Genomic DNA, 22,400 nt, shown 5'->3' on the forward strand with positions numbered 1-22,400 from the left:
AATTGTGGTGCTGGAGGAGACTCCTGCGAGTCCCTTGGACCGCAGGCAATCAAACCGGTCAGTCCTAGAGGAGATCAACCCTGACTGCTCTTTAGAAGGCCAGATCCTGAAGATGAAGCTCAGATACTTTGGCCACATAAAGAGAAGGAAGGACTCCCTGGAGAAGAGCCTAATGCTGGGAGCAATAGATGGCAAAAGAAGGAGGGGACGGCAGAGGATGAGGTGGCTGGATGGAGTCACTGAAGCAGTTGGTGTGAGCTTAAGTAGACTCCAGGGGATGGTGGAGGACAGGAAGGCCTGGAGGAATGTTGTCCATGGGGTCACGATGGGTTGGACACGACTTGCGACTAACAACAACAACAAAAGAGCATGATGGATGTGCAGGTCCGAGCATGAAAGCAACTTCAGAAAACAACAAGGTTCAAGAAGACAGTTATGAAAGCCAACCAGACCCAAGGCAGACAGCTGCAGAGTTTAATCCCCAGTGACTGGGAATCCATTTCTTAAAAACTCAAGCCTTATCAGGGGTCCCAGTTGTGCAACGTTTCCTATTCGCTTTCGAGCAAATCTGAGCAGACTAGCAGAGGCTGGATGCAGACCTCTCCAGTCCACATGGGGAGGGTGGGAACCAAGCAGGTAGGAGCAGAGGAAGTCAGGGCAGGACTTGCATTCATGGACCCGCCCCTGCTTCCTTAGAAGTAAATGAGTCCCAAGTGCACAGCGACTCAGCTAGCGCACCAGGCACAGTCTGAGCCGCAAGCCATGAGTCTCCCCGGCAACATCAGAGCTGTGCAGGAAATGCAAGGGCTTTAAAGGGAATCGCAAACATCCTCTATTACCAACAACATTCCCATATCACGTACACACAAAAATCAAGGCTTGAACTGTCATGCGTGCTAACGCCATTGGGGCCATTTTACAGGGCATGTGACTTGTAAAGACACCAGTGCTGCGATTATCTTTGAGATAATCCTATGCTTTTCTCATGCCTTTTGGCTTAATTAACCAACAAGCCAAGCATCTCCAGTTTTAATAGATTGCTAAACTAGTGCTGCATTTTAATACTGTAATAATGGATTCTTACTGTCTGTTAGCATATACTTAAGTGTTATAAAATCTTCCCCGTTATTTCAGTCATGCCTACTGCTTCGGATTAATCTTCCTTTCCTAAAAGAAATGTTTTCAAATTTTCTCTTCCCTTTTTATTTAATGGGGGTGGGGGTGGGGGTGGGGGAAGCCTGAATAGGTTTACTGAAACAAGACACAAAGAACTCCGTGGGCTCAGCTGGTCATTCAAAACCACCCTAGATGGATAATGAGCAAAAATTAATTACCATTAGATGGCTCTTTTAACAGCCTATTCATTTGTCTGCTAATTCGAAGACAGGATCAGTTGCTCCAGGCCAGCTCTCCAACATGGTAACAGCAGCATGATAAATGAGGGCTTTTGCCAAGGACCCAGGCCACAAAGACAGGCGCTGCCATCTTATTAGCTCAATCGCGCTCTTATCTGGTGAAATGCCGGCCTTGTCGTGCGTGCGCAAGGCTGGCCCACAGACTCCCCTTTAACTCCATTCCGAGCACAAGGGAAAGCGCCTGTTCTGACCTGTGAAGGCCAAAACCACGGGGTGCAACACACCGCTTTTGGCCAGCAACAGTGAAGGGACGGTCTGCTGCCGAAATGGGGTGATGTGATTGCAGAAATGGGATCATAAAACTAAAGTAAAAAACCAAGGTGCAGATTTACTACCGAACTTTGGCAATGCCCTAGCATAGCAGTGGGCTGTTTTAAGGATTATTGCTCCTTTTTTGCTCGTGTTGCCACTCTGTCCTATTCTGGCAGCAAACTTGGCTGTGCAACAGTAGAGAGTCCGGCTGGCTCTGGGATGGGAGAACTGGGTCTTCGGCCAGTTTTGTTTATCGCCCCCTGAACAGTCTGGGTCTGGGCAGAGACTATATTTTGCAGGGATATGCCTTCTAAAGCAAGCATCCCCAAACTTTCTGGACCTGTGGGCGGGGGTTGAAAAACTGGGGGGCGGGGGTTGAAAAACTGCTGCAGGCCCTACCACAAAACAGTCAGGCACATCATAGCTGCCACGGGGGACTGGCTAGTTGAGGGACAAGCCACGTACCCAAGTCGTGGACCAGAAGCAAAGGAGTGCCAAAGCTGATCCAGAAAAACACAGCAGAACACGGGATTAAGGCTGCCATCCTATGCATGTGCACATGGAGCACAATGACAAGTACTTCTAAGTAGACCTGCACAGGATTTTCTTCTCACCCTACCCAGAAAGACCTTTCTCCAAGCTGTGCTATTATGTGCCATCAATTCGTCTCCAACTTTGGAGCCTTCCAAAACATCCTGTCCACAACAGCTCCTTCCAGCTTTCCCAAGTTCAAGGCTGTGGCTTCCTTTATAGTCAGTCCTTCGCATATTTGGGCTTCCTTCCATCTCCTGCCTTAGAGTTTGCCTGGCATGGGAGCCTTCTCTAGGAAGTCCTGCCTTCTCACGACGTGCCCAAAGTATGACGGCCTCAGTACTGTCACAGGGAAAGCCCTGGCTTCATCTGCTCTAGGACCTGCTTGTTGGTCTTTTGGTCAGTCCAGCGCATTCGCCACGTTCTCCTCCAGCACCATGGTTCAAATGCATCCATTTTTATTTATGTATTTATGTATTTATTAAAACATTTCTATGCCGCCCCTTGCCAAAGCCTCGGGCGGCTTACAACACAAAAACCCAGCAATAACCTTAAACACCAAGCCCAGTACAGCACTGAGGAAGAGATTGTAGAATTATACACTTGGAAGGGGCCAGATCCAACGCCTTGCTCAGTGCAGGACACAAGTCTCCCATCCAGATTCTAACCAGGACTGACCCTGCTTAGCTTCCAAGATAAGGGAAGACCAGGCACCTCTGGTCTTTTCTTCCTGTCTGGGGACAGTGACTAGTGAAAAGGCAAGGCCAGATGGAGGAAGGAACAACAAGGCGGAGAGAGAAATGAGGGGCCGGGAGCAGAGAGAGAGAGAGAGAATAGCGAAAGGGAAAGGTCCGTGTAGATGGAGAAAGCCTGGACGGAGCTGGGAATTGACTCTTTCCTTTCCTTGAGTGCTAAACTGATCAGCAACAGGCTTAAGAACAGGAGGGAGAACTTCGCATACTAACACTTTTCACACTTTGTATTACAAATATTTGCTTGAAGCAGGCAGGCTATGGAAGGCATCGAGGGAGCTTTGGTGGTCCATGAGGAGGCACCGGCACAGTCAGACGCGGTCACGCTGGGAGGCCCTGGTCTAACGCCCTACTTGTCCAGTTTGAGCCTGTCCATCTGCCACAACCATCGTCCTGAGGTCTGTGCACATGCCCCAGACTATGGGGAACAGGCAGGTGGCTAGCACAGAAAGGCCTGTTCCAGGACGGTGCCCCAGTTTGGCAAAACCCTGTGGAGAGAGGCTGGAGAATAAAGGTGCCTGCCTCTTTAAAAATGCAGCATGCCTGTCAAAATTGCTCAGCGTCTGCACTACAGAGTAGCTGGCCTGTCATACCTCAAGCATCCCCCTGATAGGATGGCGCTTCCCTCCGGACAGACCCTGTCCACCAGGCAAAGACCAAAAACATCCCCCAATTCCTGCGCTTGCTTCTATCCTCCTGGAAGAGTCCACTGGCCCAGCTACACTTTTCTGACATACGGAAATGCCACTTTCACAAGCACAGAGAATCCCACCCCTACAAGCGTCACCACACGGTCACCCTTGATTGGGAGAGCCTCCCTGCACCCAACTCTTAGGGGTGGAAAATGAGTGGGGTTTTCCCCCTAGGAAACATTTCCTCCACTTAACAACACAGACAGCCCTTGTGTCTCACCAGGAAACTCGGTATCCTCCTTTAGAACTGCCTGATGAAGGCCACTTACAAAGCAAGCGTCCGATTTTCCTTGTTAAGCTTTTCTTTGGATCACCTGCTACTCCTCCATTCCCAGAGCTTCTTAATTTGGGGCTTGTTTGGGAGACTGTTCCACCTGCCTTCCAGGCTGCTCCCCTGTGTGACACGCAGCGGCCAAGGGAAGCTAAGGGGGAGGGAAACAGGCTGCGCGAATTAGCTGGCAAAACCTGCAGCTCTTGGGGTCTCCCCTCGCCCAAGATGCAGAGTGACTCGTGGGGTGACAGAAGTACTAGGTAAGGGAAAAGCACTTCTGATTATGTCCTCAGCAGCAGTAGCAGCCCAAGACCACCCAGTTCTCCCAAGACTTTGAAGGAGGTCATCCTTATTATTTCTACAACTATGTATTCTTTTTATCCTGCTCCTCAACCCAAAAGGAACTTGGAACCACTCCTGGGCCATTTGTTATCCAAAAAGGCAGGGCACACAAGGAAACGGCGATGGGAAGGGAAGAGGAAAAACCAGGGCGCCCTCCTAGGTACTAGTCAAACGGAAAGCAGTCCTACACCTTCCTGCCAGAGCTTGCCTAGGATTGTACCACGAGCAGTTTTATGGCAGTGCTTTGGCTCTTCTCTCCCTCTGTGTTGCCAGACAGAAGCGCTCTGTCAGCAGCAGCCGAAGGAGAGCGGCATCCGTGCAGGCGATCCTCAGCAGGTCTAGAGAAACGGCCTTGCTCCCCCTCTTCTGCTCCCTCCCAGTTTACGAGAATATTTGCTGTCAGTGCCTGGCATTTACTAGCACAGTTCTGTATATTTTGGCATGCAGATTGCATGGTCTGAGGCTGGTTTTGACTTGCATTTGTGTGTTACACAACTTGAATGTCTACAGTGAAGAAACTCAAAGAGTAAAGGATTTTGTTTACTTTGGCTCAGTTATCGATTCCAACAGAGACTGCAGCCAAGAAATTAGAAGAGGACTGAGTCTTGGAAGGGTAGCAGTTAAAGAATTAGAAAGGTTCCTCAAGTGGAAGGGCATTTTACTCAAGACTGAGGCAAAGATGGCCCACTCGATTGTGTTCCTGATCACAATACATCCGTGTGAAAGCCAACAGGGAAAAAATGGATGCATTCGAATCTTGGTGGTGGAGAAAAGCTTTGCCAATACTCTGCACCAACACAAAAACGAACAAGTGAGTCCTAGGTCGGATCAAGCCAGAATTTGCCCTGGAAGGAAAACGGCAAAACCCAGCACAGCTCGGGCGCAGTAGTCTGGGCACAGCAGGATAAGCCAAGACACCCTTGAGGAGCCAACCGTGCGAGACGAAGTTGAAGCCAGAAGAGGAAGACCAAATATGAGAGGGACGGGCTCCGTACAGGAAGCCACAGCCTTGACGAGGGCTGAGCACGGCTGTCAAGCACAAGCCATTTTGGAAAACACAGATTCACTAAGCCCGTAGGTTGGCGATCGCGTGATGGCACGTAACAACAACACATCTTTCAAATGAACTACAATCTCTCCAAGATCAGTCTCAGGGGGAAGTAGAATAGATATATTTTTAAAAATTAATGTAATATTTCAACCCCTTAGGCAGGGCCTCGAGCCTCATTTTTGAACCAAGAAGCAAGCCAGTAATAGTTAGATCAAGAATTCTCCCTTTTCATTCTCCCTCTTGCTAACATCTTTCCTCCTGTGATGCCTGCCAGTAAGCAATGATGTTATAAAGAGTCAGCCTCAGCAATCTAAAACGTGGAGTCGCTGGGAGGACTTGAGGCCAGATCCCACTGTATAAACCTACTCATGAGAACCCCCGTGGTGATCCACTAGAATCAGTGAGCTTTTCAAAAACCTACACAGAATTGACCCTCGTAACTCACTCTATTCAGTGGCTCACTCGGACAGGATGTGTAAAGTTTACCTCGGAGCACAACGGGGCCTGTAGCCCCTGCTACAAGAAGGCCACACGGCACCATGTCGCATGGTTTTGTTGTGCTCAGCCCTGTGACAGCAATCCCTGAAAAATTAGGGTACTGCAGTGGAGCACTCCTACTGAAGCCTGGTGTGGTGGTTAGAATGTGAAACTAGGACTCGGGGGATGTGCGTTCTAGTCCCTGTTTGGCCACGGAGCTTTATTATTTACTATTATTGATTTATTATTTACTATTATTTATTTATTTTTTTCGCTCTGGTGATTTGTAGAAAGCAATCTGTGGGCAGGTTTCGTGGGGGACCTTTGGAAGTGAAGACTGGCAAGATAGCCAGTTAATTAAAGCTTTGCTTGCGCTTCTCTGTGCAACAAAGATATAGATTTCATATACTACAAGAAACAAAGCAGAACAAAATCTGGGATGTGATCAAGACAACTTCACATGGGGTTAGCCAGGTTGTTTTACAGAAAATTCCCTGGGAAGACAGTGCTTAACCTCAGGTTGACTTTGAAGTGTATAAAAAGAACTGTCGCTTAAGTGAAAGCTGCTTAACTCGACATAACGAAATCAGATGGACAGGGAGATGCAGCCCTGTTAAAAGCAGAACCAAACTGACTCATCAGATTATGAACTTCTCCTGCACTTTTTATGCTAACACACTGTAGTTCTGACAGGCCCTCTGGCTTCTGTGGCATGCCAGCCATGAAGCATGCAGAAAACCCTGCACTTGCAACGGAGAAATTTCTACAGAATTCCAAAAAGAAAGGGAAGTGTTGGGTGGTCCGAAAGGCCCGTTTTCATAGGATCAACTCTGGGGGCACCAAGGCCAAAGGACAGGACACGGACAAGATCAGACATAAACAAGGGCTGAGGGCCCACATTTGTAAGAAAACACAGGGCTGCCAGCAAAAACACTGTGTTGCGTCTCGCTGCCCCACTCTGTTATACGTCGTGCGTTACCCTGTGCCTTGAGATCCTCCCACTCTTTCAGCTGCAGCTGTGCTGCTTGTCGAGTATTTATTCTGCCCTAAGAAAGAATTACGTTTCTGTTGACAGCATTCGGTTGTTTAGGGCATAGCATCCTCCTTTCATCAATGAAGGATAAAGGGAAGTGATAACAGGGGTGGGGGGCATTCTTCTATGGAAAAATATGGAGGTCCCTGATTTGGAGTACACAGACAAACTTGCCGAAATCTGCTCCTCCTCTTATTTCCAGATCACAAGAGACAGTTGAATGGGAGGGGAAAACATGAATTGTGGGCCATCAAATGTGGGCCATTTGTTGTTGTTCTTGTTGTTATGGGTTTTATTTCTGTTTGCTCTCTGTAAGCTGCCCAATTTTTAGTAATTGGGGTTGCATACAAAAACCATAGATAGGTAGGTAGGTAGGTAGGTAGGTAGGTAGATAGATAGAGTTTGATGACTCTGAATTGCCCTGTTCTTTTTTAAAATTGCTGACTTTCAGAAAGTTGATAGGCCTCACCTCTGGGTTAGGGTGGGAAAAACAAATGTGCACAGCGATGGGCAAATGAGCAATATTTGTTAGGGTTTTCCAGACTAGCCAGAACCCAACACTAGCCTTGTGCCCAATTTCCATTCCAGATTACTGTCCACTTGGCGTTTCCACTGGTGCCAATGGCAAGCTTGCACAAATTGAGCAGTGATCAATGAGATTGGTGTAAATCTTTCCAGATTTGCACACATTTCCTGGATGCATAAAAATACAGCTCATTCAATCTACTGAAGCAGCTTGCACAAAACAGGAAATTTGTGGAAATCAAACTGGGAATTGAGACTGTGAGGCCGTGGACATGCACGCAGTGATTTGCAAATACCCCACTCAGCCATGGAGCTCTCAGGAGGACCTGGGGCCAGTCACAGACTCTCAGCCTAACCCACCTCACAAGGTTGTTGTTATGAGAGACAACAACAGAGGCTGTTAGGCTGCCTTGGGGTCCTTGCAAGAGGATGCCGGTGGGGTATGCATACAACTAATAATAAATAGCAGCAGGTTCTCTCAGTTCCCAGGGAATCCCGAGAATTCCAAGGCAGGCAATGAATCCTCCAAGCATTCCTTGAACAAGGTGACACAAAAACAGCCAGTTTACCAAATTCATTCCTGTAACACAGGTTTCCGGTATGTCTGAGCAAAGTGAACCTTGTGAAATGAAATGTCTCCCTTTTTACCCCTTTTAATTATCAGCCATTCTATCTTTAAAGCAGAAAGAGATAAAAATGGGCTAACCCATCACCTGAGCCACGCCAGCCGCCGGAGTAGCAACTAATCTGGGCGCCGGTGCTAATTTCACAACATCGGTCAAGGACATGTTTCTCTCTGCCATGAGTCCTGCAACAAGGACCAGAGCCCTAATCAATGAGCAGAAACAAGATGAGGGATGTGCCGAGGCTCCTTGGCAAATTAATACATTGCATTGATCTTCCCTGGTCAGGTCAGCATTCAGAAGTGAAGGATAAAGGGTAAAGATCTTACATTCCAATGCACTTGGGCCTGGGCACGCAGGGTCTTGCCGATCGAGTATACGTCAGTCATTCAATTTGTCCCATGGAGGGCAAAGCTGGCCACAGAGTTGCAAGTTCAACAGTATCAGTAATCATTGAGGAATGCCAATAAGGCAGCAAATAGATGGGAAAATATGGAGAAGTAACAGATTCAAGGGCAAAGCCTGATTTTAAAAAAGCAGTGAGGGAGAAAAGGAAGAGACTGGGGCAAGGTGGGGGAGAAGAGCAAGAGTCCCAGAAAGAGGCCCCTGGCTAGACTGGTCACCCACCAGTTGCAGGATTAACAGTACTGGGTTAGTCATGCTAGTCTGTTACAGCAGACACACAAAATGAGTGCCTTTCAGCATGTTAAAGACCAACGGGACCATTCTGGCGGAAGCAAAGGACACTCTGGTGAAGCATGCTGCCATCTCTGCAGCCCTGTTATTGTTGTTGTGATTATCATTAATTTCATTTCCGTACCCCCCGATAGCCAAAGCTCTCTGCGCAGTTTACACCTCTGTTTGAGAGGGGGTGCAGGGCTCTCTCTTCCTGCGCACTCACACACACCTATGCAAGTCACTTGTGACCTGCAAGAGAAAGAGAACTACAAAAGTCTTTTTATGAGCTTGATATATGTACCAATGGCCCGAGCAGTAAATAGTGAAGGTTTCTCCCTCCTAGGAAGAAAGAACAAATAATGTCTTTTGAAAAACTACACGAGGAATTTCACATGGATCTCAAAAATGTATTGCTATCCTTCCTTCTCTCCAGGCCTCATCCCTGTGCAGACTTGATGCCTTCTTCCTGCAAGGGGTGGCATAGATTATATATTCAGCAAGGATAGATCTGAAGGATGTACTTCAAAGCATCCCTGCTTTGTTTGCCTTGCATGACTGACCAAACTTGCACAAATGGGCACTGAAGAAGCTGGATTTTTTGTCAAGCACTGAGGCACCCATGGAAGACGAGAGGATGGGCAGCCCTTGTTATAAGAGAGGTGGAGAGTAAGAAAGGCCTCGTGGGTGCCCACCATATGGCTTTGGGTGGCTCCGGCCAAGGTGGTCATCACAGGATTATTTATGAACCTTCCAGTAGAGAAGAGGCCTGGACATCCCCATAAAGAAGGCACAGACAAGTTCACAGAGGTCTCTCAATGGCTACGACAGCTAAATGGCTTGAGGACAGAACTGCCAATGAACACCAGTTGCTGGGGAACAAGCAACAGGATGGGCTCTTGCCTTTCTGCCCTGCCTGTGGGTGTCCCAGAAGCATCTGCTTGTCTGCTGTCAAAGCAGGATGCTACAGCAGATGGGCACTTAAGTCTATTCTAGCAGGGCTGTCCTTATTATACCCTTTCAGATCACCTGGCTCGAGAGAGAGTCAAGAGGAAATGCAAGCAAGGAAGATCAGAAGCCACTGATCGGCAGGTGGCAAGCATGGAAGGCCACTAAAACAAAGACTTTGAGCCATGAGGAGGGTGTCTCCCAGTGCCTACAGTCACACCATTTCAATGGCTCTTGGGTTGACTTACCGTGGATTGCTCTGTAAGCAGATCCTAAACAGGCAGAATTGGTGGTGTCAATAGTATAAACTGGAGCATTGAACACATCAGACAAGACCTGAGAACCACAAGAAAACATCTGTTGCAACCGGGCACATGAGTACTATGTTTGCCATGAGAGGAACCCTCACAGTGGCAATCAGGTCTGGAAGTTCCTGGACAAGAAACGTTATGGGACATGGCAGGATTCTGTAGCTTTTCAGGGAGCTGCTCCAAAAGGATAAAAGGTAACACGTGAGAACTGTGTTCTGCTTTATCGGATTCTGAGCTCTAGATTAGATATGGCCAGCCACAGAATTAAGCAATCCATTCCTCCAGGACCAAAAGCCATGCATCCCGCCTGATTCCCCTTGCAGCTACTCCAGGCACGCCCTCTTCAGACCTCTCTCTAATAAAGGGGCCACAAATTGGCTGAAACCGCAGTGGGTGACCAGACACGCACAAGCCGTACTTACTTGTAAGATGGCTTTGTTGTAGGACGCCCCACCCGTCGCCAGGATTCGTGTTGTTGGCACTGCAAAGCAAGAAGGGGAAATGAAATCAATGTGAGAATAGCATGACCTCATTTCTACTACACATTGCTTTGACTGACAGGTGCATATTCACCAAAAAATGTTAATGGTAGGGCACTCAGAAGGTGGATTCAGCTTGTCCTTTGCTCATGTAACAATGTAAATAGACTCCAGCAAGTTGTGAAGAAGGTGTCTGGTTGCATTCCAAGGAGTTACTTCCCTGTTCCCTATGCAACCAAGTGTTGCATTTTGACTGGGCAATCGTGCTCCACACACGTTTCCATCTTGCCTGCCAAGAAAGGGCCTCGCTTTGTGAGCCCTACGCCCTGGCCTGGAAGCTACGAGGGCCTCAGGGAGGAGGAGAGGAGGGCTGGCTTTTCTCTCCAGATTGCAGACAGAGAAGGGTCCAGGATCTGCCCAATAGTTCACAGAGCAGACAAAGCTGTGCAGGTAGTTCTTGCCTAAATTAGAGAGAAGGGAAATCTGGGACTGCTCTTACCACCCCTCTAAGACTGTGATGATGATGATGATGATGATGATGATGATGATGATGATGATTAATTATATTTCTATACCACCCATAGCCGAAGCTCTCTGGGTGGTTCACAACATTGAAGTCCCCCATCCAGATTCCAACCAGGCCTGACCCTGCTTAGCTTCCAAGATGAGGCATGATCAGGCCCTTCAAGCTACATGGATGCAATATCCTCCCATGAATTGTGGGGCCCGAACATAATTTTACACATCATTTTGTGGTTCCGGGAGCCATTTACATGTGGCTCAGCTCAGGTGTCCAGAACGCAAGTGTCCATTGGAAAGCGAGTCGTCCACTTGGCCAAATTCCAGGAAACGGATCCCTATACACAAATGTTCACAAAACAAGCGGAAATACCAGCCAGCCCTAGCGGCACGGCAGTGAAGTCTGGTCCTGACCTGAACCAGTGGTAAAGAAAGAAAAGCAAGCCCAAAGCAGAACAACAAAATCTTCTTTCAACCTGGGAGACAGGTAACCTTGCGCATGTGGCCTGCATGGGAGTTTCTAAGCCTCATGTGCTTTACTCAGGTGCAGATATTCACAATGCAGGCAAGGGCTTGCAGAGAGGAGACTTCATTCCACCGATAAATTTAATCAGATCTTCCTCTTTGGAGGATATTCAGTGATGCACAAATTGGGTTTAAAAAGCCATTAAGATCTCTGTCAATGTCAGTAAACAAATAAACCACACAGCCGAGTGATTCCTTGGAGAAAACAAGTTTCAATTATACCTGCTCACAGTGACAGAGGCTTGCCAATATTTTCAAGAACATGACACAGAAGGCAGTGAAAAATAAAACCACCCGGCTGAGAAACAAGGCAAGACAAAGCAAAAAACCATCCAACAACCGTTCCAAAATCTTTATGATTTGACCCAGAATATGGCTTTCTCCTCATCTCTATGCCAGAGGCAAGAGACCAGCAGTCTCGTTACAGTAAAACAAACGTGCAATAATAGTTCTAGCTCTCCTTAAATCATTAAAAAGATAACGAGGCAAGGCTATTTCAACATTTTTGGATCCAAGATCACTGAATTACATGAAAGAAGAGTAGGCGTGTTCTGTAGTGCCTTGCACTGTTTTTGAGGGACCCTGAAGCATAATTCTCAAACTGCAGCCTATTTCATCGCACCCTTGAAGTGATGGTTTTCACATCTCCTGAAAGGATTATCTAGAGCTGGAAAGGGTGTGGGGGAACGGAACCAAAATCACTGGGCGTTCAAAGCACTTTCTTTAACAAGGAGAACAAAAACATAGGCAGCTGTTCCACTGAGGGGAAAAAGCCAACCAAAGAAATACTTAAGAGTGCTTTATGAGCTAATATATGGCCTGGAGAGAGAGAAAACCTTTTGTCCCTTTTTCATAATACTAGATCTCAGGGTCACCAATGACAATGAAACAGAAGATTCAAGACAAGAGGACTTCTACACTCAGCAGGTTAACACATGGAATTGTTGCCCCATCCACAAGCTTTAAAAGGAGAGACAAAAGTTCATGGAGGACCGACTAGAGATGCCTATTAACCATGAGGATGATGGGGCTACATTCAAAAACAGTAAGGCAAGGGATACCAGTTAAATTACGATAAAAATACAAGGCTGTTTCCTTAACACCATGCCATGGACTTGGTGGAGAAATTGGTTGACCACTCCAGGAAGCAAGACACCGGCCTAAATGCATGTTCTTTTTCCATGATCCATCCCAACTCACCTTATTTTCAATGGTGATCCCATGGGTTGCTTTTGCCAGCCGGCTAGCACAACCTGAGTGCATTGACTGATCTCCTGGGACTCTTAGCAAGAACACAAGTGGATCAAGCATGTTCTTACAGGATTCAGTGGGGGGATACCAATCGTCAGAGCAAAGTGGTGGAATGGCTGAATTATAGGAGAAACGGCAGGGAAAGCCGCCGTCTAGTTTGCCTTCTGAAGGGGGTAGCTAAGGAGGAACGACCCCCTCATCCCAGTATAATCTGAGCACTGGCATCCGAAGGATACTACCCATTGCCTGCAGAACTGCTCCTTGGTTTGCCAGGCAAAGCAAGCCAGGACCAAAACTTAAGACACGGGCAAAGAGGGAGGGAAGCAAGCCAAGTAAACCAAGAAATGCTCCAGGAAGTCAGTCAGACAACGACTTAATCTGGAGCCTCTGCCAAGGAGGCATGGACCTCTGATGCAAAGCCTGCTTGAATTGCCCATGAGGCAGCCGCATAGCTCCAGCGGCCAGTCAAGCGCAAGTGGTCAGCAACGAAGAGGAAGAACCCAGGCAACAAAACAAGGAGGGCCAGGAAAATCCAGCCATCGTGATGCAGTGCCCAGCTGAGGTCTTCAGGAAAGGCCTTCGAAGTTCAGCACAAGGCAACCAGAGTTCCCTTGGCAGAGATGGAAAACAGGCAGCCACCACTGAGCTCAGGAGCAAAGAGAGGCATCGGAAGGGGAAAGCGTGCAAAGATGAAGAAGCACTCTACGTTTTCTGGCTGGGACATTTGAGACCTCTTGTTCCGGCAGGAATCTGGGCCAGGCCAGACCAAACTGCTAGCACAGAGTCAATCACTTCATACTGGTTTCCATTCCTAGCTGTCGACCTGTAATAAAGTTAAGACAGCAAATTATTTCCTTAGAACAATGTACTCTCCTTCTGCGAGACTTCTCCATGGCTTGTTTGGTGTTTTCAGAGGGCCTTCACAGTCAACAGAGGGGTAAAAAGGCTCCACCAACCTCTCCGCAAACAGGAGACCTACAGAATCAAGAGAGGTGTCCGCCTCATCTTCAGAGGGTGCCACAAACTTTCTCTAACATGCTTGTGCTCCCCATGTGCTAGAGATGAACAAAACATGGAGCCCAGGTGTGTGATGACTGAGCCCCTAAAGCAGGATGTTCAGAGCTTGACTTCCACTTCAGAAAAAATACCAAGGGCCCTGTTCTAGTGGTGGGCAGAGCAAACAGACAAATGTCTTTTGGCTTATGGTTCTAATGCCAGTCACTAAAGTATAGGAGAAGCATTTCTACACTTTAGGATGGCGGCTGGGGGAAAAGTGCACAGAAGCTAGGAACCCATATTCCATAATCAGTGGGAGGAATAGGTTGAGGCCGGGAGAAGTAGTGCGGCCATCTGGAAAACTTGGATGGAGGATCTGACCCAAGGCCTGAAGTTCCACCACCCTGCCCTAGACACTTCTCTTCTTAGCACTTCAGGTACTGCACCAAAAAACATATGGTTGGCCCTGTGCAATTTATGATGGTTGGGGCCAAGATTTGAAAGCAAGAAAGTGCTGTGCCTCAATTAAGTGGCAGGCTTCAGCAAACAGGCAGGCAAGAATGGCGAAGGAACCCTTCAAGGAATGTCTCCATCCCTCCATCAACCTTTCCATGTGTACCTGAACAGACAAGCACTTGGTGCTACCAATCTATTCACTGGACAGGGCTCTTTCAAATAGGATGGTGGGTTGCCTAGCAACATGAAGATCCTTAAGCCTTGAAATTTAGCTTACAGAAATCTAACAGCCCAAAGAGAAACAAAGCCACGGTCTAATCTAAGATTTATCATCTTAACTGGAGTGGAAGGGGAGAGGGAAAAGAGGACAAAGATGATAGAGTTTGCACATTTTCAGAAAGAATAATTAATTCATAGAACATTACAAGCCACCTGTAACACACACTCGATTAAGTTAAAAGTTGATGATTGAAAGAGGAGGAAGAAATTAACCCAAGAACAATCCTAGTTAATCTGAGTGAAAAGGAACTAGGACAACAGACTAGCTTAATGGACTAGGTTGTAGCACACTTGTATGTATTAGATTTTGTTTTTTATACTCATGTTTGTCACTTTTTAGGCTGTTTACTGCTGTTACTATTTTTATAACTGTACTGGAGGTTTTGTGAGTCTTATTGACGTGCTGTTTTTATTATTGGCTCAGTTTTATGACATGATATTTATTTATCCAACCCTCTTTGGGGGGTTTCAGACATGAAAGGCGGCCAACAAATATTGTAAATAAAATAAAATGCATGAAAATGAATGCAAGCAGTGCACCAGAATGCACCCAGGGCAAACTGTGCCTCCGCCATGAACTTAATGAAGTTGGCCTATGCAAGCCACACCCCTCCCTCCCAGCCTCAGTGCCTCAGCGACCACCTAAGGACAGTACGGACACAACTGTATGCACACCTGCACAGAAATAAGTCCTACAACTCCCAGCCTCCCCAGCCAGCCTCGACGGCCGGGGCATGGTGGGTCTTGGAGGACTTTTCAGCGCAGGCATGCACAGAATTGCTCCCTAAGCCTAGCCAGGTTGGCCATGTGTCACCTGCAGGCTCAGAGGTCAGGAGTTATGTGGACTCCTGCAGCAAGCAACTCCGGGGAGAGGGGGACAACGTGTGCCTCTCGGATTCTTGTTGGACTGCAGCGCCCATCAGCCTTCGCCAGCACCGCCAGCAGTGAGGCATGAAGCGGCACCCTTGCGCTTCTGCTAAATATAACCGCTACGTGTAATTAATACCAGGGCCAAAATTGAAGGACGGCATTTTTGGACGCTTGCCAAGGGCCTGCGCTCCAAGGAGCTACTGGCTAATTCCTTGGCTCTGCCAGCTTTGCTAGTCGTCAAGCATAGGGAGAAGCAAGAAACAAGTCCCGATGGGATACGTGAACTTGTCCAAGCAGCCTGTCAGCATCCTCGGGCTGCATCAACCGCAGGTGTCTTGGCCCTCCAAAAGCAGAGGGCAGCAGCCAGAGCCTCTCCCTGCCACTCTCTGCCTGAACACTATGATCAAGATCTGGGACCTGCCTCCCTCGAATTGCAACCTGCAGTGGAGGCTTGCCTGGGGGCAACAAGGAGGAGGGCCTTTTCAGTGGTGGCACTCCAGTTGTGGAACAAACTCCCCACTGAAGCCCATACAGTACTGACCTTAATATCCTTTCAGCACTAGGTTAAGGCGATCCTCTACGATCGGGCATTTAATTAGTTTACTGGGGCTTTGTTAGTCGCTTAAACAGTCTTAAAATTTACCTTATGTAAGTTATTGTAACTTGTTATATGTGTTTTACATTTGGTTTAATATGTTTGCATGGTAAACATTCTAGGGTGTTTTTAATGCTGTTTGTATTTTATATTGTATTTTTATGTTTGCTGTAAAGTGCCCGGAGGGCTGCAGCTATTGAGTGGTACAGAAATAGAATAGAAATAACGTAACATAAGCACCAACTTCAGAGATTGGCTCCCCTGCTCCAGATCTGCTGGGGAGCTTTATATTAGTACTTATATAACTAATTCAATACAGGAGTAATATTTACTCACACATGAAAATGTGTGAACGCCACAAGAATGTCTTCTGAAACCCAGAAAGTCACTCAAACGTATACCATATAGGTCTGGGTCCTTGAGATAGTCTAATTCCAGAAAACCTTCAGCACTTTAAAACTACAAAAGAAATTGTTCCATATTTGGATTCAAAGGCATGTGACCATTTTAAGTGGGGAGCAAGTACCTGAAATACCCTTGGCTTCAAGTAGGTATTTTAATTCTGGGCATTGAATGATCACTAAATGTCACGGAACTCTATGTACCATATTAAGCACATTCCACAATGGGCAATGGAATAGCCTTTGAATGAATCGGGTTTAAACTACACTCCCTGCAAAACATTCACATGACCTTAATGGGAGCAAATCCTCATGGGAGGATGCTGCATGGAGAGAGAAATGACGACAACAGCATGAATCAGAGAAGATGCACTGCACTCATTCCCCCAGAGAAAGTCAAACTCGTTGATATCAAACCGTCCTCTCATGTTTCATACAGCAGACAAGCACAAGCTCATAGGCCAGCAAAGGACGCTTGCAAAGATGTTCACCAATGGTGCGCCACACGGACAATGACTGGCTTTGTACTACGTGGCAATCAACCTATGCGAACAGTGGAGGTTGTGCTGTGTGAACCCAGAGAGGTTCAGCCCCCATAGGTAGTTTTATTTAATCCATGAACTACCCACAGTAAGAGCCCATGGACTATTTTGGGGTCTGTTTGACCCACGATAGGTAGCTGTGTCATTAAAACCTGCAGGTCAAAGCCAACTACAAATGATCTCCTTAGTGAGGGAAGCTGATTCATGCTGTTGTCCTTGCTGTTCCTGTGACCCATCTACCGGGCAGCTGCCATTGCCAGCTGCCCTAAAAGTGCCCAAGAGGCACTTGGCAGCAACGGGCGAAGGCATTCCCTGCTCCCTGCCATGACGCCAAGCTGTTTTCAACTTGCAACACTATTTTTATCATGTTAAAAATTATTTAGAGATTGCAAAAGCAGGCTGGCCAGCTGGCTTTGGCAGCCCCAAATTGGGCAGCCGCAAGCTGCCCTACCAGGGGTTCCTTGAAGGGCTGCCCATAGTCACATCCCCTGCATTTTTTTGGTGGTGGGCGGAATAATGGATGCATATCACTGTGGTCATTATTTCCCTTTTAATGTGACCTGCCTGATTTGAACAAGTCAAGCAGGGACTGTGAGCACAGGAAGAACCCGGCTCTGCCTGGGGAGGGGCGTGGGTGCCTGTGTCCCTCCCCGTACAGTGCCTACCCAGGCTGCAAGCAAGCCTCCCCTGCCCCTCTCCCCATCCATTGCAAGCCTCTCTCAGATCATCTCACTGTAACAGCTGGGAAAGCAGTTCCTCCTGCCGTGCCATCACCGAATATACCGTTCTTATGGGCACTGTTGCTCCTTGTGGTCAGACATATGGCAGTACTTGGCAAAAAAGCAGAACCATTTTGAGATTTTGTTAACCGTCAAATGCTTTCTGTCGGTGTTGAAATCGCCTCTCAAATGAAACACTTGATTCTCTCTCTTCTTTTTTTAAGGGAGAAACGACCGTTGCTTCCTCATCATTTCTGTCACTCTCACACAAGCATTCTCTCAGAAACCAACATCACCACCGCCTTTCATTTTATTGATCTCCTATGCATCTTTCCCCCTTTCTTCCAGTCTGGCAACATCCATTTCTCACTGTAAGATGCCCAGAAGTGACTGCACTTAGCTCCCAAGTTCCCTGGCACACAAAATATTAAAATTTGCCAAGCTGTTCAAGGGAGAAAACAATGCTCTTGCTACAGCAGCAAATTGAAGCTGAGTAAGTAAGTGAGATTCATTCCATTCTTGGAAATTAATCTGTGCAGACTGCGTAGAACAACTCCATGTTTAACTCCAGGGCAAGCGAAGCAACAAATACAGGTTTGCAATAAATGCAGGAGTTCTCCAGATCATTTCCCCCACCATGCAGGCCAACCGTATTTCCCCAATTATCCTCCCGCCGCAGCTTTGCATGTCGTCCACACCCAGGTTGGAGGAGGAGCAATCCTCCAAGAGCCCAACGACAGCCCATTGTGGCTTGTTAGTCACACTGCAATCACGCAAAGCATTCTCCTAGCGGTGTTTCTTGGGTGCCTGTCTTGCCTTCTTTGCTCTATAAATTACACAGGGTACCACGGTACACGAGGAGTCCAGGATGAGCAACTGATAAGGCTGCCGTTTCCTCCTTGCAATGGAAAGGGGATAAAATACACTTCCTTTGCCTTGCAATCCAATGTCTCACCTTTGCCACAATGTTGGAAACCCTGCTGCCATTCCGCATGCTAATGTCCCTCACAAACGTCCCAGGCAGCAGGAGAAGATGTAATCAGCCTGCCTCTCATCATATTCTTCCCTTTGCCCAACCATGTTACCTGCAGGCTCCCAAGGAAAACTGGAAAGCTGCAAGCTACCTATAGCAGCCTTGGAAGAATGGGTAGGCAAAGTGAAAAGTGGAGAACAGAAAAGGAGGAGAACAGCGGCCACCTCGAGCCTTGCAGCGTTAAAGGCAGGCTTTCTGAGCTCAGTCCTCCCACAAAAGTTACTCCTATTTTTGGTCTGTGCCCATGGCATCCTCCTGACTTGATGCTGGAGCAGATAGCTAGTTGTCCACCAAGATCACAGAAAGGAACAGGGAAGAGCAGTCATGAAAGATCTGTTAAGCTTGTTTAGCATTGCTATCAAGATGCCACCTAAAATGATTTTTGGAATTGTTTCTCATTCCCCCTGAGGAATGCCAGAGAAAGAAAGAAAAAAGAGTTTTGATCAAGAAAGAAAAGAAGCAAAGGCAGTAAACAGAAGCATCGTATAGTCCACACAATTCCCAGAAATGTAATTACGCAAAGCATGCATAAAATGCAAATTCGGATAGTCTGCATATTTTATAGATGTAGCAAAATTCATTTTTCCCAAATAGAAGAGGGAGTCAGCATGGTGCATAAAATAAAAAAAAATGCAGTGAAAGCACTACCAACTGGATGATACACCGCATAATTGTGTGTTTAGCATAATGGTAAAGCTAACACTGAAGCCAAAAATGGTAATTGTTCAGAAGGCTACCCTTGTACTGTAAAATTAAGAGTCTTCTCCATTGCTCAGGGCCAGAAAGGGACTGTTCAGGCAGGGGAGGCAGGGAAGAACCCCACCAGGGCATTGCAACTGGCCCCAAACCCTGCACGTGCCCAATTCATGTTTCTAGACATGTTGGCCTCACCAGACCTGTCCTAAAGAGAGTGAGTTGACCCTGATTGGAATAGGCTGCTCAGAGGTGAGTTTCTACCTACAGTTGTTCACACGGTCAATATTTCTGTAATCCCAGAAACAAAATTAAATGTTGGCCCTCTTTGTTTCTACTTCCAGAAGTGCAGGGAGTTTTGTATGTCAAAAATGATAATTATACAATGAAGAAAATACAGTGCTTGGATAAACTGTATGTATAAGCTTATATAAGTTTAAGGTTGGTTGATTTGCCTTCCCTAACCACTGCCAAGCAGCCAAATGAAGTAAACAAGTAGGGAAAAGAAAATCTGAAACTAGCACTCCAGAAGACTGGTGGCCATTTTCCCCTATGTTAGTGTCATTGATTGTCGACAGCAAGGATGACATATGATCACAAAAGGAGGACTCCTTTGTCAGTCTAGGCACATCACATTCAAAGCATGAGCGTCTTCCAGAAATAGGGATACAAGGATTTTGTTAAATCTGTCCCATCTGCATTTTGCAAATTGGCAAGGTCCTTTCGTTCTGTCATCTATTCATTGTTGACAGTGGATTTTGTGAAAATGTATTCAAATGCATTGGTGCAAATTTGCACTTGAACACAAATGTGCAAATCTTTCCATAATGATCATTTTCACACTTTTGTCTGTAGGGGAAAATGCACGTTTTAGGCCAACATTTTTATTTTTTGTATTTTTATATGACTAACCTGAAGTACAATTACAGAAAGTAATTTTAAGTAATTTCTGCATGTCTGGGGAAACTGTGCCACTCAGAGAAACCTGGTTCACTGTGAACTCTGCAGGCTAAATTCTTAGAACTCCAAAATAATTTGAATCCTTTGCAGATTTCTCCAATATCCCTAACCAGAAACCAAAATTCTACTTGCTTCAGTTGAAATGGTCTTTGGGGATCACAATAGTGGGTTGGATCTAAGGTCTGCCTTCCAAACGAAGTTCAGTACAGTGTGGAGAAATGTCTGTGAAGTTTGTACAAACATTACAATGTTTTGTTGAGGAAGGGGTTGCGGGTGTTGCATTGGCAGGCCACCAAAGTCCTCTAGTTAGGTCATCTACAAATGAAAATACGTATGTAAACATACTTTTGTTAGAGACAGAGTTCCAGGGTAGACTCTAAAATCCACAATCTAGATTAATTGCCAAAATGTGATTAATAGGAAAATAAGAAAGGAATATAATAGTGATTCTGGAGTGACCCAGGAATTTCTAGACCATTGAGTTTATCGGCTGTATTACCAAAACTGTTTTGGCAACATGTCACTAAATACCGTCACGCTGTTTCTGCCATTTTTTGCAAGGTGCAGCTCCTGTTGAGATCAGCAGTGAACTGGAATTACAAACATAGCGAGTTTGCTTAACGATAAGATCATCATATTTTTCTAACCCAAGGACAGTTGTTCGCCTTTCAGAAAATATCAGCATTTGCTGCTTTGCAGCCTTGAATTATTCATCAAGCTCAGACACTTTCTTGTCCAATTCACTTTGTCATTTCCCTCTAACTTATTCCCAGCAGCTCTGATGAAAATATAACACAATAACACCTGCTTACAAGAGGCATTCAATTTAGTACATGTCTTGATTGAAAAGACATTTCCTGTGGTCCTAGTTAAAATTAGATGCTCTTTTTAATGGAAGTTTGGAGGGGAGGAGGGCTGTGTTGTATAAAACACTGCAATGTTCCTCCAGCAACCTTTAAAAAGTTCTGTAAGTTTTGTCCTTCACCATAAAAAATAATAAAAAGCCACGATAATATGTCAGGGCAAAGCCAATGTTTTACTTTGCTTTATGGTCAAGCGATGCCTTGACATGAAAAGTTTCCACTTTGGTGAAGCTTAAAATGGCACAACAGTGTAAGGTTCCCAACCATCTGAGGAAGGCAGGTTGCAGAAAAAGCGCTGCTGCATGGGCCTCTAATTTTTCCTAGAATGAGAGTACTTGAAGGGCTTCTCCATATTTATGGAATATGATTAATTCACAGCCATGAAACAGTTGTAGAGCTGGGCCCAAGGCATTTTGTTGCTCAAAGCAAGAAACCCAAATGTCACCCAGCAATACCTGCACAGTTAAAAAGGGAGGGAGGGAGAAATTAATATCACTGATTTCTTATCATCAATGGTAATTAATAAATATATTTTGTAACCTCTGCTTAAAACGACTGCCTCTTTCAATCTCATGATAGATCTGATCCCAGAAACGGGATCCACTTTAGCCAAACACTTGCCTCCACAAAGTGGGCTCTCATTTCTCCTGGTTTCTTCTTCAATTACCTGAGCTCTGGCCTGTACTTTGTGCTTTTTGGCCAACAAAAGAAGACCTTGCAAGGGAAAAGGTCCGTGGCTTTTGAATGTGCCAAGGAGGGACCCCAGCTCATGATACCACCATCAATGCTGCAGCGCTATCGTTGAAGGCCATTTGTACCCATGAACAGCTTGCTAAACAAGAGGAGCCAGCTGATTCGCATCGGTTCAAGCCCAGCCCCAGGAAGGCTTCTGAACATCGGGAGCTTTGTCTCTTCTTCCAGTCCTCCCATTTAAACCAGAGCAAAACTGACTTGCAACCTCCAAGTCAAACACAGCAAAAGACAAGCCCACCGGGATCGCCATTCACCTTCCCTTTCAGGTGCCTGCCATAAACTGGGACTACCGGGCACTTGGCAGAATGCAGGACATGCCTGGTGAACTGCAGCCCACCTGTGGTTTGCGCCAGTTCATTGCAGCTGGTACTTCTCTTGGAGGTTCTCTCTGCCCCTGACATGCAAATTCCTCTCCCTGACACAATGCACAATGTAGTCTTAGAAAAGTCAACAAAACCACACTTGTGTCAAATATTTAGTGTTAGTTACTAAAAAGAACTATCTTCAGGGAGAACTAACATTTTCTCCCTCTGGCAACCTGTCAGTCACAGCAAATCTGCAAATGAAC

The 22,400-nt window shown here is 46.4% G+C and overlaps 1 protein-coding gene across 2 annotated transcripts in view; it reads right to left on the reverse strand.

Moving 5' to 3' along the window:
- XYLB (xylulokinase) overlaps positions 1-22,400 on the reverse strand; it is a 99,793-nt gene that overhangs the window by 7,624 nt on the left and 69,769 nt on the right. Inside the window, exons 16-18 of one of the 2 annotated variants that reach the window (XM_044425124.1) lie at positions 10,321-10,379; positions 9,836-9,923; positions 8,055-8,149 (exon numbers count right to left, since the gene is read on the reverse strand). In XM_044425124.1, coding sequence (XP_044281059.1) covers positions 8,055-8,149; positions 9,836-9,923; positions 10,321-10,379 — 242 coding nt within the window. The remainder of the gene's footprint in view (positions 1-8,054; positions 8,150-9,835; positions 9,924-10,320; positions 10,380-22,400) is intronic. The other variant, XM_044425123.1, reaches the window with a different exon arrangement.

Source organism: Varanus komodoensis, unplaced genomic scaffold (genome assembly GCF_004798865.1).
Source record: "Varanus komodoensis strain SLA01 unplaced genomic scaffold, ASM479886v1 scaffold15, whole genome shotgun sequence".
Classification (NCBI taxonomy): Eukaryota; Metazoa; Chordata; class Lepidosauria; order Squamata; family Varanidae; genus Varanus; species Varanus komodoensis.